We start from the raw sequence: 16,746 nt of genomic DNA, 5'->3' as shown, positions 1-16,746 counted from the left end.
AGTTAGGGATCTGCCAGAGCTACTCAGTTTCTGACTTCATTACAACCATGGACAAAGCAACAGAATTCCAGAGTTGGAGTGTGACAGCCCTTTCCATCAAGGTTGCATTTGATCGAGAGCTGTATCAAGGAACCCTAGCAAAACTGGAATCAATGGCAATCAGAAGCAAACTCACTACCTTTTGGAGTCATACCTGATATATAGAAAGACGCTTGTGTTTGTTGAAGGACAGTAATGCCAGCCTCAGACCACCTCTGCAGGAATTACTCAGGGTAGTATCCTTGGCCCAACCACATGCAGCTGCTTCACCAATGACCTTCCCTCCATCATAATGTTAAAAGTGGGGATGCCGGCCGATGACTGCACTGTGTTTAACACCGATCACAGTTCCTTAGTTACTGAAGCAGTCCATGTTCAATTGCACCAAGGTCTGACAATATCGAGGCTTGGGCTGAAAAGTGGTAAATAACATTCACGCCGCTCAAAAGTTAGGTAATGACCATCTCTCATAAGAGACAATCTCACCAATGCCTCTTGACATTAAATGGTTTTATCATCAGTGAAGTTTCCGCGATCAACATCTGGGACATTATCATTGACCAAAGACTCAACAGGACTCATTGTACAAATACAAACGGCTGCAAGAATAAGTTAGGAGTTCGGATCGGAGTTGCTGACTCTCCCAACACTGCTCACAAAGCAAAGTCAAGATTGCGATGAATATTCCCCATTTGTCAGAATGGGCGAAGCTTGAACAACACGCGTGAAAGTCCAGGACAAAGCAGCCCACTTAATGGGCACGACGTTCGCAAACATCCACTCGCTTCGCCACTGATGCTCCGTAGCAGCAGTGTGTACTGCCTACAAGATGCACTGTAGAAATTCACCAAAGATCCTCAGATAGCACCTTCCAAACCCACGACTCAGAAGGACAAGTTCAGCAGATAAATGGAAAGTTTACCAGCACATGGCAAGTTCCCTTTGCAGAGAATGGAAAGGCTGAATGTTTACTTTGAAAGTAGACACTCTTCAGGCCATTAAGAACGAAGGTGAAAGTTATGAGGGAGGTTTGGGCAAATGAGCAGGTATAATATGTGTGTATAGGTAGGCGTCTCAATAACCCAAGAACACAGTTACAATGTGTTTGACAAGAAGGCCCCTAGTAGAGCGGTATTTACTTTTCGTTTTTACTCAACTTGTTATTATGGGTTGGAATACAGTTTCTAAATAATTTTCTGCAAGGCGAGTCAATAGTTCCTTTTAAAAAAATGAATTGAATACGGAGTTAAATATGTTGTATTGCCAAAGGGAGAGGACAGCGGAATGAGTTCTGACTGTACGTTCAGAGAGCCGAATGATTTACAATGGACAGACTGGCCTTCTTCTGTGATATATATATTATGAAATGAAATTAACGTGATTGAAAGAGATATTTTAAAATGATAAAGTTAAACGAAATCGCCTGCGGAAAGTTAGGAAAACGAATTCTCAAATTGCTTATCATTTCAATTATCAATCAAAGAATGCTCAGCATTTTCCGCATGGTCGTATAAATTCATTCCGTGCAAACCATAATAAATGCCTGCCTCTAATGCTTAAATAATAAGATTTAGCTAAACTCCCAGTATAATTGTATTACCTACGGACATTGGAAAAAATTCCCCAACGTAATTATTTTTCAAGCGTAGTGAAGCTAATCTATCACGACTCTCTGGGTGACAACTGATGTCTATATATTCTAGTCCCATCATGCACATGTATATACATCTTTTTTTTCGCTGAGTAAGGACATGAGAAATTATTTCAAATGACTGTTAGACAGTATTTAAGGAGATTTTACGATGCACTTTAATACCATATTGGGAATTTGGTTGCTAATATTTTTCGAAGAAGTAAATTCTGAAGGTGAATCATCCTGTAGACCACAAGACAAGTTCACCACTCGGGGATTGATGAAGGATGGGGACGTTGTCCTTGGTGGGTTATTCATTGTCCATTTTAGAACAACATTGCTGAATAATTCATTACAAACAAAACCGGAAGAGGTGCGCTGCCGAGAGTGAGTAATAAACCAGCCTCTGCTTGCCGCTTTGAGTAATAATTGTGTGTTTGAAGAGAATGAAATAACATTAAGTGACCCCTTTCACATCGCAGGTGGAGGAAGAGGAGATGAGATCTGACTCCAAATGATCATAAGTCCATTGAAATGCTATGGAAGTGTATTCCCAGCTTTGATGTAGAAAACGTAAGAAAAGTTTTGGCACACACTCATTTCCCACAAAAAGCTCGGCGAAAACGACTAGCTGATTTGTTTTAGTACTGTTGCTTCAGGGCTAAATATCGGCCACATCATTTCACATGACTTTGCAGCTTTGCCTAGCAATTGTGCTGGGGAATCTTTTTCCTCCAGATTTTGATCTTATCCGACTAGCGTCAATTCCGAGGATACAGACACCACTCACTCCGAGATTACAAGTATCAAACAACATTTTGTTCAAGTCTTTGGTGTGGAGCTTGGAGGGGTTTGTGCTAAGTAACAAAGCTGCTTTTGAGGTGGAGCGTGTGCAGCGATAGTATCGATAGCAAATGGTAGTGGTGTGTGTAGTTTACCATTGAGCAATAGCGTGACTGAAAAAGAACAACAATCCTGTGTTTCTTGCGTGTAACGTGTTACTCCCTATGGCGAATAACAACATTATGAAATTGAAACATGAACAAAACAACCCTTCACCGATATTGATTACGAAATTGAACTACAGCAGGTGCTCACTTTTATTTAACTTATTTTTTCGAGATGTGAAGAGGGGGGTGCGAGATATTAAAAGCAGTATATATCACCTTTCTTGGGCATCCACAGGTAATAATGGGTCTATTTCTTAAGGATAAGGCAAAGTCACAAGGGTTATTTTAGGTAGTAGTGTGGAATTGATAAATCGGACCTGAGACCCATTTGTTTTCCATCTGGGCCTATTGTCCATAGTTCATAGAATCCTTCTATAGCTCGCTTTTCTGCCACGCCGAAGTTGAACTGTATTTTCAATATGATGATTTTTATTTGTGCAGCATTATGAATGGAATCACAAATTGTCTAGAACTACAGATAAATTAGTTATAAAACAAAAATGTCAAATTGCAATTCCAACTATAGTTTTTTCAATAGTCACTCTACCGCAAGGTTTCACAGATGCATCTCAAACAGGTGCTTCAACCTACTCCGTTGTCAACTGTTTAAACAAAAAAAGGGTAATGTTTCCCTACGCTAAAACGATCCAATGATTTTTGCCATAGCAATATATTTTGTTAACACTGGGCCTGAGAGGATTTAGAATTTCGGGTGTTTGATTTCACTTACCCCGTTCTGGAGTATTATTTAATGCGGAACCTTAAATGACGACAATGTTCACATCAAATGGAATCGAATAAATAGGAATTACTTGCGGGGTTTATCCCAGTGATCTGCGCAATAACGGCAAAATTCCCCGGGAAGCACGTCACCCTACTGAGCACCCTCAACCGGTTTCCTGCGAAGTTAATTCCAGATGGTTGGGAGAAGCTTCAGGGCATTTCCAGCGTCGACTCATGGAATAGCTGAGAGGAAACAGGAAGTGTTGATCAGGTATTAGGTCTGCTTTTCCTAATTGGATGCATTAAAATGCAAAAAGCAAAACTGAATCATTTTGCATCATTGTTCCACTTGTCCTAGCATCTGATATTTCTATTTATGTTTTGATAGCATCTTAATTCTGAGTGTAACCGTCCATGATTAACTTATATTTAAACACCATACCTGTTTGGAATATGGATTTGAAGTTAAATAAATTCATTTTGAATATCCACCTTGAATTATGGTAGGACTTCGCTCATGATCTTGCTGGAGATCTCAAAATAATAAAAAAAAGTTTCATTAACATTCAAAAAGTTCTCGTACCATCTGAAACCTGCTGTCTTTTGCAGTAGATTTCGACTCGTATAAATGGCTCCGTTTTAAAACAATGTCAACGAAAGCAATTGATTTATACTTCAGTCTTAGGCTATGGAATTCTGCGTTCCAGGTTCAATCTCCGTGGGTTGCGCTGGGTCCAAACTATGATCTTCACCATTGACGAAATAAATAGGGACCCAGATCTTCTTCCGAACACTACGTTAGGTTACAAGATTGTGGACAGTTGTGACGTCTCCTCCGAGGCACTGAAAGGAGCTTTCGAGATATTGAATGGAGGTGGACGAGCATCTTCACACGCAAGCTGTTCTGGTTTTTCTTCCGTGCCTATTATAATCGGAGATGCGGGGTCTTCACGATCTGCCGCAGTTTCAAGAATTTTGGAGCTCTTTGACATTCCTTTGGTAAGATTCAGGGAAATTTCCGTACACTGGATCGATGCTGATTCTTTAACTCATCTTTGTTTTAAATATTCAAATCCAACTTACTGTATTGTTTCACTACCCAATTATCGTATTGTTAAAATTCCGTGTTGTCATTTAATTGCTGTATTTTCATCAATACTGAATTTACGGAACATTTCTTACAGAAACAAACCTCAGGCAAATAAAGAAAGGGACCGTTTAACATCCGCAGATCCGTTTTTTTCCGCTTTAGAAATCAAAGCACAATTGCAATCATTAGTTCTGAGAAAGGGTTACTCGATCCAAAGCGTTAATTCCAATGTCTCTCCACAGATGCTGCCAGACCTGCTGAGCTTTTCGAGCAATTTTTATTTTTGTATTTGATTTACAGCATCTGCAGTTCTTTTCGTTCCCCCCTCCCCACGCCCCCCATGTTGGATCTGAGTTACATTGCCACGATTCTGCCAACTAATCTCGTCAATGTTTCATTATTTATCCTTTGACCTCCAAGACATTCGCAATGCGAAAACTTTGGTGAGACCATTTGTTAATAGAAAGACTACCTGCCTATTAATTCTAGTTCATTTTGAGGAACCCTTGCCTTAGTTCTGACACACCTCGCATGTTATTACTACAGTGAAATATCACAGCTCGCATAATAATAAAAGTGTGGCCTACTCAATTGAATCTGCATTTCAATTTATCTTTCACTTTCTCTGGCCACCCCTACCCGTTGATATTTGATCTCCATTACTATCATTAGGAGCATGTGATGTTGCGTCCAAATCTCTCCCGTCCATTTTTCGAATGGCGCCATTCCAGCCAACCTCTGGGATGTCCCTTCCGCCTTCCTTGATCCTGCTGAATTCCTGGAATAATTAATATGAGTAGACGAAGGCGGTTTCCTACTTGGGCCAACAAGTGATTGAACGAGAACACAAATGAAGAGCCGTTTATTTTAGAGGGGACTGTCACCTCCAGTCACCATTCTAGGAATCAGGGATAAGTGCGGTTTAATTACCAAGAATTGTCAACATTGCAGCTAGCAACCAGGATAATTCAGGATCTAATTTTCACAAAAGTCACTTACACCAGCTTTGCGCCGGTTTTATTGACATTGCCTCTAATATATAAACTTTAAAAAAAATGCTTATCCCAATGTATACTGAAATAGTGTAATATATCTGGTTATTGCGCAGCATAAAGGAAATAGAACATTGTTCGAAATGGCGTTCTGACCAAAACCCGCCGGATTCTAAGCATTAACTCTGCTTTGTGCTGCCATACCTGCTGAGTTTTTTCAGCAAATTCAATTGTTCTTGAAATTGTATTCTGGGAGATCGTCCTGACTATATTAATGAGCTCAATTTTCTCTCTCTCATATAATATCTTAAATTCTACTCCAACAACTTAATATGAGTGGGGCATACCTGCACAAATCCCTGGTTTACCACAAGAGTTTTTTGAAAACCGGTTAATGCGGCATATGGGATCCCGGGCTTTGTATGTAGAAACATAGAGTCCAAAAGCCATGTTTATAAGCACTGATTCAGCCTCAGCCGGAGAATTGTGCCCGATCTTGGATACCAGACTTTAGGAGTGGGAGTGGGCAAGAGCGGCATTGTCGAAGGTACGAGGCATTTTAACAGAATGAGTTGACGGCTTCAGTTGCGTGAATAGACTCAGGAAACTATGCTTGCCTTATTTACAGGAGCAAAGGCCGAGAGAAGACACTTGGGATGCTTTTGAAATGACAAGGACTCTGGATAGAATAGAAAGCGAGAGGTTGGTCCCACTGGGGGAAATCTCAAGAAAAAAGTGAGATAGATTTGAGGCAGATACAAAAATAACGGAGACTACGTGAGGAAATCAATGTCTTCTATAAGCACCCGATGATGAGGAATTCACAGCCTGAAAGCACGATGGAGGAAGAATTGGTGTCCAATGTCGCTGTTTTGTTTGTTTAAATTTGGTTTTAGTGGCGATTTTGAATAAAACGTCGACAATATCTTCCTTGCTGAAGTAATATCACATCTATTTCCGTTGCAGATCAGTTACTTTGCTTCCTGTGCCTGTCTGAGCGACAGAACAAACTTCCCAACATTTTTCAGAACAGTACCCAGTGACGCCGTTCAAATCAAAGCTTTGCTGAGACTCGTAAATTATTTCAAATGGAACTGGGTTGGTGTTGTTGCTGTTGACAGCGATTACGGCCGGTTTGCTATTCAATCATTCGCTGAGGAAATCTGGAACTCTAATGTCTGCATTGCCTATACAGAATTCATCTCTTCGGGTGGTGCTAGTGACAGAATGTCAAAGATTGTCGATACGATCAGACAATCCTCTGCAGAAGTGATCATATTGGTTTGTGGAGAAAGCGACACTTTCGCTTTAATTAAAGAACTCAGAAAGCGAAACATCACAAACTTGCAGTTGGTAGCAAGTGAAGCCTGGGTCACCTCGTCCCTGATTTGGACAAAGGAAAGTCAGGACATTTTGACTGGCACAATTGGTTTTGGAATCAGGAAAGCGGAGATTCCAGGACTTAGAGAATTTTTAGTTAACTTTCATCCTTCTACATCACCAGACAATCCGTTTGTAGAGGAATTTTGGGAAGAGGTTTTCGGTTGCAAAATAAGGCCAAGTGACAGAACCTCAGCGCAAAATGAGTCGCAATTTTCTACCAAACTGTGCACCGGAACAGAGGACTTGAACTTAACTCAGAACGTCTATACTGATGTGTCACAGTTAAGGGTTTCATACAATGTTTACAAAGCTGTTTATGCTGTAGCATACGCCCTTCATAATTTACAATCCTGCATAAATGGAAAAGGCCCTTTTATAAACAAATCCTGTGGACAAAGATCAAACATCATCCCATGGCAGGTAAGAGGCATTTCGTACTTCATTCTAAGAATAAGCAAAACCAAATCTGCCAAAGGTTCTAGTTCTGGAGTAGAAACTCCCACTGAATCAATGAAATCATGGTTTATCTGATAATCCTCAAATCTACTTTCTAGCTTTTTTTCTGTAAGCGTTCTTTCCCTTTTTGGCATGTGTTTAATCATTCAAGCATTATATCTGCGCCATTAGAAACGATAACTGAAGATGTCATCTGCTGCAGTGTTAATCTTATTAATTAATACATTTCTTTTAGAATTTTTTAATTCTTCCATATGTTTGTATACAGTATTCATTATTTGTCCATGGGTTATGTGGTACCGCTGGTTAAGGGTTTCATATAATGTTTGCAAAACGGTATACGCTGCAGCACACAACCTTTATACACTATTTATGACAACACAGATAACAATTAAACAACCACCACAAATTTGTGGATTTGGAGTCAAGTGTAGATTAGACCAGGTGAAGGTTAATAGAACAAATAAAGTTTTTGGGAAATTAACACCTGGTTAGTGTTCAAAAAGCTCTGGAGTCGGGAATTATTTTTTAAAAAGAAACTTATTTCTAATGTCATAATATGCAATAGCATGGTGCCAATCCATGTCCACGAACATTTGCCCAGTATTCTGTAAAGCAGTCCAATGATATCACCATTTAGACACAGCCTTGTCCGGCTGATGCATACTTCAACAATTATTACATAACTCAAAATATTTAATGTTTTGTCTTTATTAAGCTTTTGCATTATCTGAAAGAAGTGAAGTTTATGAATAAATTTGGTGAAGAAGTAAGCTTTGACAGTAATGGAGATCCAATAGCTTCATATGACCTGATAAACTGGCAGAGGAGTGCTGATGGGTCCGTTGAGTTTGTAAAGGTTGGTTTTTATGATGCAGCGCTACCAGAAGGAGAAAAGCTTGTGTTGGATGAACGCGTCATCATCTGGCATGGACATCAAAATTTGGTAAGTCTCTTCTGAAGATACAAGCGTAAAGTTTTTGCTACTTTCTTAAATCTTCAGAATATTCTGATCACTTTAGTGAAACGATAATGTGAATTTTGCTTCATTCTATTGATAGCAATGGATTTAGTAGTGCTGAATTAGACAATTATCATCGTAGTCACCAACATCGACACAGAGTCCTATAAATGTACAGCATGGAAACGGACCCTTTGTCTGCGTTGACCAGATAGTCTAACCCAATCTAGTCCCATTTGCCAGCATTCGCCGCGTAGCACTCTGAACCCTTCGTATTCATATACCAATCCAGATGCCTTTTAAATGCTGTAATTGTACCAGCCTCCACCACTTCCTCTGGTAGCTCACTTCTTACACACACCACGCTCTGTATGAAAAAGTTTCCCCTTTCATTTCTTTCCCCTCTCAAATCAAACCTATGCATTCTAGTTCTGAACTCCCTCACCCCAGGAAAAAAAACCGAGTCTATTTATCCTATCCATGCCTTTCATGATTTTATAAGCCTCATAAGGTCACGTCAGCGTCCGACGCTCCAGGGAAAATAGCCCCAGCCTATTCAGCCTCTCCTTATAGCTCAAATCCTCTAATCTTGGCAACATCCTTGTAAATCTTTCCTGAACGCTTTCAAATTTCACAACAGCCTTCTGATAGGAAGGAGGCCAGAATTGCACGCAATATTCCAAAACATGAATAATCGTGAGAGATATGTTGCCTCTCCAATGGGAAATGCAATTTGCAATCCGTCCCAGAATGGTGTTCTGGCATCAACTTTAGAAAACAAATTATTTTGCAGCAATGAGCCTTTCTTTTTGCACCAACCAACATATGAATTGTATAGAAAGTAATATGATAATTCGCAAATCCATTGAAGCAATGGCCTATTGGTGTTAATGTTTGCCTATGAATGCAGGCATCCAGCAGACATTCTGGGTACCTGCGTTCGAATCCCAGTAGAGTAACTCGGTTCAATGGATACCTGAGATGGAAGAGTGTATTGATGACCATGAATCCGTTGTCGGAGAAAAGCCCATCTGGTTTGCTGAAGGCCTTATGACAAGAATGCCACCGCCTTGTCTAGTCTATATGAGACTCCAGACCTACAACAATGTGGTTGACCGCTATCTGCCCTCTGGGCAATTAAGAATGGGCACTCAAGGCAGCCTGGTCAGCGATACCCTCATCCTATGAATGAATTTTTAAAAGACTTTAATTATTCTACGTTAATTTCAAAATCAAATACTCCCCAAAACTTATGTTCTTTAAGTTCTGAAGAATGGTCACATGATGCCCGGATGCTGAGATTTCCCAGCAATTTCTGATTTCCAGTATCCGCAGTTCTTTGCTTTTTCTCCTCTTAAAGTTTTTATTTTTGGTTATCATCTTACAATCAATTATCTAGACAACGGTCTAACTTCTAAACATGATGGTGTCCATCCCTAACCCCTCAGGAATATATTATGCGCAATTTCTTCAACATATTTTACTTGAGATCTCGTTAAATTCACTAATCCTTACCTTAGCATTAAGAAAGGAAATTCCTCTAATCCTGTAAGGTTCTACTCTGTGGCTTCTTCGCGTCCTCTAAATTTCACACTTACTAAGCTGGAAGCAAATGTATTACATGACAATTCACTCTTATTTTTTTTCTTACATTGAATTCCTTCATTACTCTGACCTCTAATAATTTTAGCCTCTTTGAAAAAACTGAATATTCGTTTGGACTCAGTTCTTTCATAATAGCTACTAACTACTTGTGCTCTATTAACTTAGTTTCTCAGAAAAAGAGGCCAAAAGTTTTTCAAGTTTTCGGATCTCCTACATTAATATTGGAGTTGGACTCCACAAAAATGGTAGCAGTTCTTTTTGCACCATTTTGCCAGGGGATTTGCAGCCATTTCACTGTAGTTGTTATAATGACTGACATTTGTTTTCAATAGAAAAAGAATAGCACTCAATGATCCCCGAGAAGGCAATCAGTAATGGTAATGTACTCATGATGTCAGTACCGGATTTCTCATCAGTCCAAGGTTTTTGATGGAAAAAATGCAGAACTGCATTTGAAAACCGTCTCTTTCTGTGACCTATCCTGGCATTAGGTGTAATAGTTTACTTTTGTATTAGCATAGTTAAAACTTTGGTGAGAACCTGCAAATATATAGAATGTTCAGTCACACAAATATAACTAACACATCTGATACTGATATTAATACTCCATGACATACTACTGAAGCCATCAAACTCTATCTAAAACAAAGGATCATTTATCGTGTGTTATTCAAACTGGTTTTCAAGTCATCCTCCCAGAATGACCATGAATTGCAACCAAGTCATTTCTGCTTTGCAACATCCTTCAAAGTTTCGGGTGTCGGAGTGAACAAAATCTCTAGCACAGCAATTACAAGGTGTTGATCAATGCATTATTACAACAGAAGTTGGAGGGTTGCATTACGTTTCTCTACTTCCACTACTCCACCTTTCACGATACAAATTTGAATGCGGTCTCCAGTAATTAAGTGGTCAATTATATACTTGATCTATATTTTTCAGAAGACAATATAGAATCCGACCACAAGAGTTATTTAATTTGTGTCAGAACTATTCATTGGGATCCATTTTCTTCAGAGAGTTTATGCCATACAGTCATAGAGATGCATAGTATTGAAACAGATCTGTCAGTCAACACGTCCATTGGGCCCCTTTGCCAGCATTTGGCCCATATCTATCTAAACCATTTCTATTCACATACGCATCCAAATGTCTTTTAAATGTTGTAATTGTATCTGCCTCCACAACTTCCTCTGGCAGCTCATTCCACACACTGTATGAAAAAAGTTATCTCTTACGTCCCTTTTGAATCTTTCCTTTCTCACCTTATACCTCTGCTCACTAGTTTTAAACTCACCTAGCCTGAGAAAACACCCTGACTATTCACCCTCTCATGATTTTATAACTTAGATGCACCTCAGCCTCTGATGCTCCGATGAATATAACCAACGAAAATCATAATGAAATAATTTTGAAACAATCATTGGTACTTTGACCAGCAACAAAACAACAATAACTGCAGTTTCACTCCTCTGCAGGTACCAGTGTCAGTCTGTAATGACAACTGCCCAACAGGCACAAGAAAAGCAACTAGAAGGGGTGAGCCTATTTGCTGCTTTGATTGTTTACCATGTGCTGATGGGGAAATTAGTAATAAAACAGGTATGCATTGTTTACCAGATCTCCTTATCCTACAGTATTAAACATTTTGCATGAGCGATAAGAATAGTATCCTATAAAATTGTTCTGCGTCAGCGAAGCAGCTATGCGCCATAAACGAACCCTGCAATAGATTAAATGTTTGAATATGTTGGTGTTTACTTCAAGATTTCAGGCTGATGCAAATCGTGTTGCACTATAGATCTGAAATGACATAAATTTGAATCAAATACAAACCACTTGCAATTTTGACTGAATATTCAATTTCAATCCCTTGAAGATAAAGCAGAAAAAATGTCTCTTTAGCATTAAGATTTCGATTTAACTAGGATTTGTGAAAGAAGACAGATGTTTTGAGCTTAATCTTCCATAATGGAAGATTGGGACAGGGCATCTGATTAACTATGGCAACTTTGCAGTCCAATGACTACGGTTATAAATTTGAAAGATAGACAAGCAGGAGGCTGGAAGAACACAGCAAGCCAAGAAGCATCAGGAGGTGAAGTCAAGGTTTCGGGTGTAATTCTTCTTCAGAGCTGGGGGTGGGTGTAAGAGGAGCTGCAGATAATATGCGGGATGAGAGAGGCGGGTGACGAGGTAGGAATAGGTGAACGTTGTTAGAGGGTACGATCTCTTCGGTCGATGGAAGGAATGAATCCGTTTGGTAGTTGGAAGGAAAGTTCGATCAGAGAAATCGAAGGGAGGGGAATGGGCTGGGAAAGGAGTCGCGGGATGGGAAGGGAGGTTATTTGAAATGTGTTCTTCCAGCCTCCTGCTCGTTTATCTTGGATTCCAGCGTCTGCAGTTGTTTTCTGCGGTGGGCGGTACGGTGGCACAGTGGTTAGCACTGCTGCCTCACAGCGCCTGAGACCCGGTTCAATTCCCGACTCAGGTGACTGACTGTGTGGAGTTTGCACATTCTCCCCGTGTCTGCGTGGGCTTCCTCCGGGTGCTCCGGTTTCCTCCCACAGTCCAAAGATGTGCGGGTCAGGTGAATTGCCCGTAGTGTTAGGTAGGGGTAAATGTTGGGGTATGGGTGGGTTGCGTTTCGGCGGGTCGGTGTGGACTTGTTGGGCCGAAGGGCCTGTTTCCACACTGTAAGTCTAATCTAATCTAAATCAATTTGAAAAGAAAAACAAAAGTAATGGTTCCAAAGGTGCTTTTGGAAAATATCAATGGTTGTAAGGTCTTTTTGCTGCTCCGAATTTCCATAACATTTTTGTTGCCTTCTAATGTTCACCAGATATGTTTACGGACGTGACCCAAGACTCTCATAGTCAGTCGAGAATTGTACTAGCCATGAGTTTGAAACAGTGAGATTTGGCTTTGTTCGCTCAAGGAACAATCGATTGAGGGCATTTCAACAATAGATGAATTTAGGAATAATGATCTGTTGGTTGAGCATTCCATCTCCATTCCTTGTCATTTCTATTTCTGTCAGCCTCATTGAATCTCGTGTCTAATTTCAGGGATTTCCTTTTAAACTATTTTAACAGATTTTAATTACACAGAATTGTTATGACAATCTCCAGTAGAGTCGATTCCTAAATCTTTACGTAGGCATAAATATATGGAACTAATGAAAATTCAAACTATTGATCTGAGCAATGGCTCACTTCTCCACCAGATTGCAAAATCTGTGGATGTAAGCCGACTTCAGCCTATGAGAAGAGAATATAAGCTGAGTCTTCAGGGTTGTACAAAGGCATAAAAATGTACCTTGAAGAAGTGGTATTGAAATAAGTACTTGTCTGCCTATAAAAGCAACTGGCCTGACAAAAAGCACAAGGTGGGAGGGAGAGAGAAATTGAGGAGTGGCTAAGGTCGCAACTGCAAGAACTACACTTGAAAAGTAGTTTATTCACTGGGATATGTTTCACAAATTCACAAGAGCTGACAGGCATTGTACAAATCCATGTTACTAGTGGGTTCTAACTCTTCTGGCAATGTTCTGAATTCCATGGGGCTGTAGTCACGTATTTGTGGCGCAAGTTGAACATGTACCAAGACATCAACGCTTAACTATGTCGCCCAAAATCTCTCTCACTTCTCCCTAAATACGTGTAATATCGTTATCAGGCATGGAGATACCAGACATCACTGTTATTTAGTTAGAAACTTGGTGATTACATCTTCTGTGGGGATATATACACTATAAACTGCCTGTCGTCATGCAACCGAAGATCAACTAAGTTAATATGAACCAGAAACAGATATCTGGTGGCAATGAAGATGTTTCAAAACCGAGATTGTGTCTGCTGTCACTCTGGTAACCGTTCTCACTATTCGCAGCATTATGCTGATTACAGCCTGGCCAGCAATAAGCAGAAGCATCTGTAGTTTATTCAAACCAGGAGTATGAGGTGTGTTTGGAGTTTCGATTATATTATCTCTGGGATATCAGGAGGAATATGCTGCAACGCTTTGTTGAGTCAAAACTAATCTAGCGAAGCAGATGACATGGGAAGTGAACCAAATGGAGAAGTATACCTGCATAGCTGTCTGAGAAACCGACAAGGGGGTGCTCACAGCAGTGGAGAACCTAATTGGCTAGTTTTATGGTGTCATTGCATAGTGAGTAGAATGGGTTCAGTTTTGATTAGATGTTTTTATTGAGATCTGTCTCTTGATTAAAGTTTAACAATATTAAACATAGGTACTAAGTGAGCCTGGAGCAGTGGGTTTGGAACAACAGGACTGCTATTTTCAGGTCTGTAGGTTGTTAAGATGAAAAGATGGTCTTTCGTCGAATGATGTGTTTTTCCTGTTGGATGTGGGCAGTTAAGAAGAGTTTCCATGTTATGATGATTATGTATGCAGAAAGTGTGTTTGGTTGCAAATCTTACTGGATCATATGGATTGGTTGGAGCAGTAGTTAGAGGTAATGAGGAATTTACAGAAGCGAGTGTGTGAGATGGATGGCAATTGCAGGGTGGTAGTAAAACCACAGATGCACTCAAGCAGCTGGCTTACCTCCAGGAAAGGAAGGGAGATAGGTAGTACAGGACTGTCCTGTGGCTAACCCCATCTCAGTTGTTTTGGAAAATGTAGAAACAATGCAGACTCAGGAGACAGCCAGCTTACTTGTATAAAGACTGGATGTACTGTAATGAGGGATACATCAAGTTCCAAGCCGTCGATTGTCATAGGGAATTCTCTCGTTAGGGACACAGACAGACGTTTCTGCAGTTGGCAATGAGACACCAGAATGGTGTGTTGCCTCTCTGGTGCCGGTGTCAAGGATAACTTGGAGAGGGTGCAGAATATTCTCAAAATGGGAGGGATCAGCAAGAAAACATTGGATGCGTTAGAACTAATGACACAGGAAGAGAAAAGGGAGAGTTACTGGGGAGACAATATAGCAAGTTAGGCAGGAATTTAAAAAGTAGGACCTCGAGTAATATCTGGATTACTCCTGGTACCACGAACTAGTGAGGGTAGGAAAAGGAAGATAGAACAGATCAATGTGTGGCTGAGAAGTTGGTGCAGGGAAGAAGAATTCACACTTTGGGATCATTGGAAGCTCTTCTGGAATGAAAAGCCCTGTATAAGAAGGATGGATTGCACACGAATTGGAGGAGGACTAATATACTAGTGGGGAGATTTCGTCAACTTTTTTTTTCTAAACGTTTGTCCTTTACTGAAGCTCTCCTACTATTGGACATATCTTCTCCACGTCCATTCTATCTAGGTCGTTTGGTATTCGGTATGTTCCGGCGAGATCCCTACAGCTCATCCTTCTAAACCCACTGAGTGCAGACCTCGAGTCCTCAAACGCTCCTCATATAGCAAACCCATCATTCCCATGTTTATTCTTGTGAACCTCCTTTGGACCCTTTCACAGGCCAGTATATCCCTTCTTAGATACGGGGTCCAAAATTGCTCGTAATATTCCCGACCAGCGTCTGATATAGTCCTTGCTGTACACGTAAATCGTCGAACTATTAGGGATTATCAGGCACAAAATTGGAGGTAACAAATCGTGAGATCATTAAACCTGCCCGATCTCTGTTTTCAAAGGCACTTCAAAGAAAAGTTGACATGTGTCTCGAATTTGTGGTGAATGCGCTACCTTTCTATTTTTAAACTGTTGATGTCATGCAACACAGTTATGTGAATAACTGAAAAAGAAACAAACGTTCTAATTTTATTATTTATCACTCTCTACAGATTCTATTGAATGCTTGACGTGCTCATTAGATTACTGGTCAAACGACAATAGAAATGAATGCATTCCAAAGGAAAATGAATATATTTCCTTTCAGGATGGAATTGGAATAGCACTGACTGTGACGTCACTGCTTGGAGCTTGTACCACAGCGGCTGTTGCAGCTGTATTCTTGCATTTCATAAATACTCCCATTGTAAAGGCCAACAATTTGGAACTAAGTTTCCTTCTACTAATGTCATTAATACTGTGCTTTCTGTGCTCCATTGCATTCATTGGACAGCCATCACCATGGTCATGTATGGTGCGGCATACTGTGTTTGGAATCAGCTTTGCTCTATGTATTTCGTGTATTCTGAGTAAAACCCTAGTAGTCCTTATGGCATTTAAATCAACCCTTCCGGGCAATGATGTGATGAAATGGTTCGGACCCAAACAACAAAGGTCAATAGTCTTTCTTTCTACATTGATTCAACTAATAATATGTGTGCTCTGGTTGGTGATCTCTCCCCCAGTGCCAGCTAAAAACACCAGGTATCAAAGTACAAAGGTTATTCTTGAATGTAGTTTGGGATCTTCAATAGCTTTCTGCTGTGTTTTTGGTTACATCGGGCTCTTGGCTTGTTTTTGTTTAATTTTAGCTTTCTTGGCCCGAGCGTTACCAGACAAATTTAATGAAGCTAAGTTTATAACTTTTAGCATGCTCACTTTCTTTGCAGTGTGGTTAACTTTTATCCCTGCTTATGTAAGCACCCATGGAAAATATACGGTAGCGGTGGAAGTGTTTGCAATTTTAACATCGAGCTTTGGGCTGCTAATCTGTATATTTACTCCAAAATGTTACATTATCTTATTAAAACCAGAAGAAAACACGAGAAAACACTTGACCGCTAAGTAAAATAGACTTAGAATCAAATAGGTCCAAACGTTTAGGCCAACTAAAACATCCTCAGAAATTGAGGGCGTATGTTGTTGAGATAAATCCCAATCATACTGATGTTAAACTTTTAGGAGCTACAGACAGTGAGATTGCCTACCTCGGGAATAACTGGTTTCGGAGATCTTTGCAAGTCACAAGTCTATTACGTCATTGTCACGCTCACCTAATGTTCACTTAAATACGTTGTATTTATGACAGGAAAAACAA

The 16,746-nt window shown here is 40.1% G+C and overlaps 1 protein-coding gene across 1 annotated transcript; it reads left to right on the top strand.

Annotated features, from left to right (window-relative positions):
• The first annotated feature begins 4,059 nt into the window (after positions 1-4,059).
• LOC132821476 (extracellular calcium-sensing receptor-like) lies at positions 4,060-16,497 on the top strand. The gene is made up of 5 exons (XM_060834070.1): positions 4,060-4,344; positions 6,394-7,230; positions 7,985-8,212; positions 11,311-11,434; positions 15,602-16,497. The coding sequence occupies exons 1-5, from the start codon at positions 4,087-4,089 to the stop codon at positions 16,495-16,497; spliced, it is 2,343 nt and encodes a 780-aa protein (XP_060690053.1). The 5' UTR covers positions 4,060-4,086.
• Positions 16,498-16,746: the final 249 nt, after the last annotated feature.

The sequence above is a fragment of the Hemiscyllium ocellatum genome, chromosome 13, assembly GCF_020745735.1.
Source record: "Hemiscyllium ocellatum isolate sHemOce1 chromosome 13, sHemOce1.pat.X.cur, whole genome shotgun sequence".
In the NCBI taxonomy this organism is placed as follows: Eukaryota; Metazoa; Chordata; class Chondrichthyes; order Orectolobiformes; family Hemiscylliidae; genus Hemiscyllium; species Hemiscyllium ocellatum.
The sequence above is the reverse complement of the archived record's forward strand: the minus strand, read 5'-3'. Positions and strand labels throughout refer to the sequence as shown.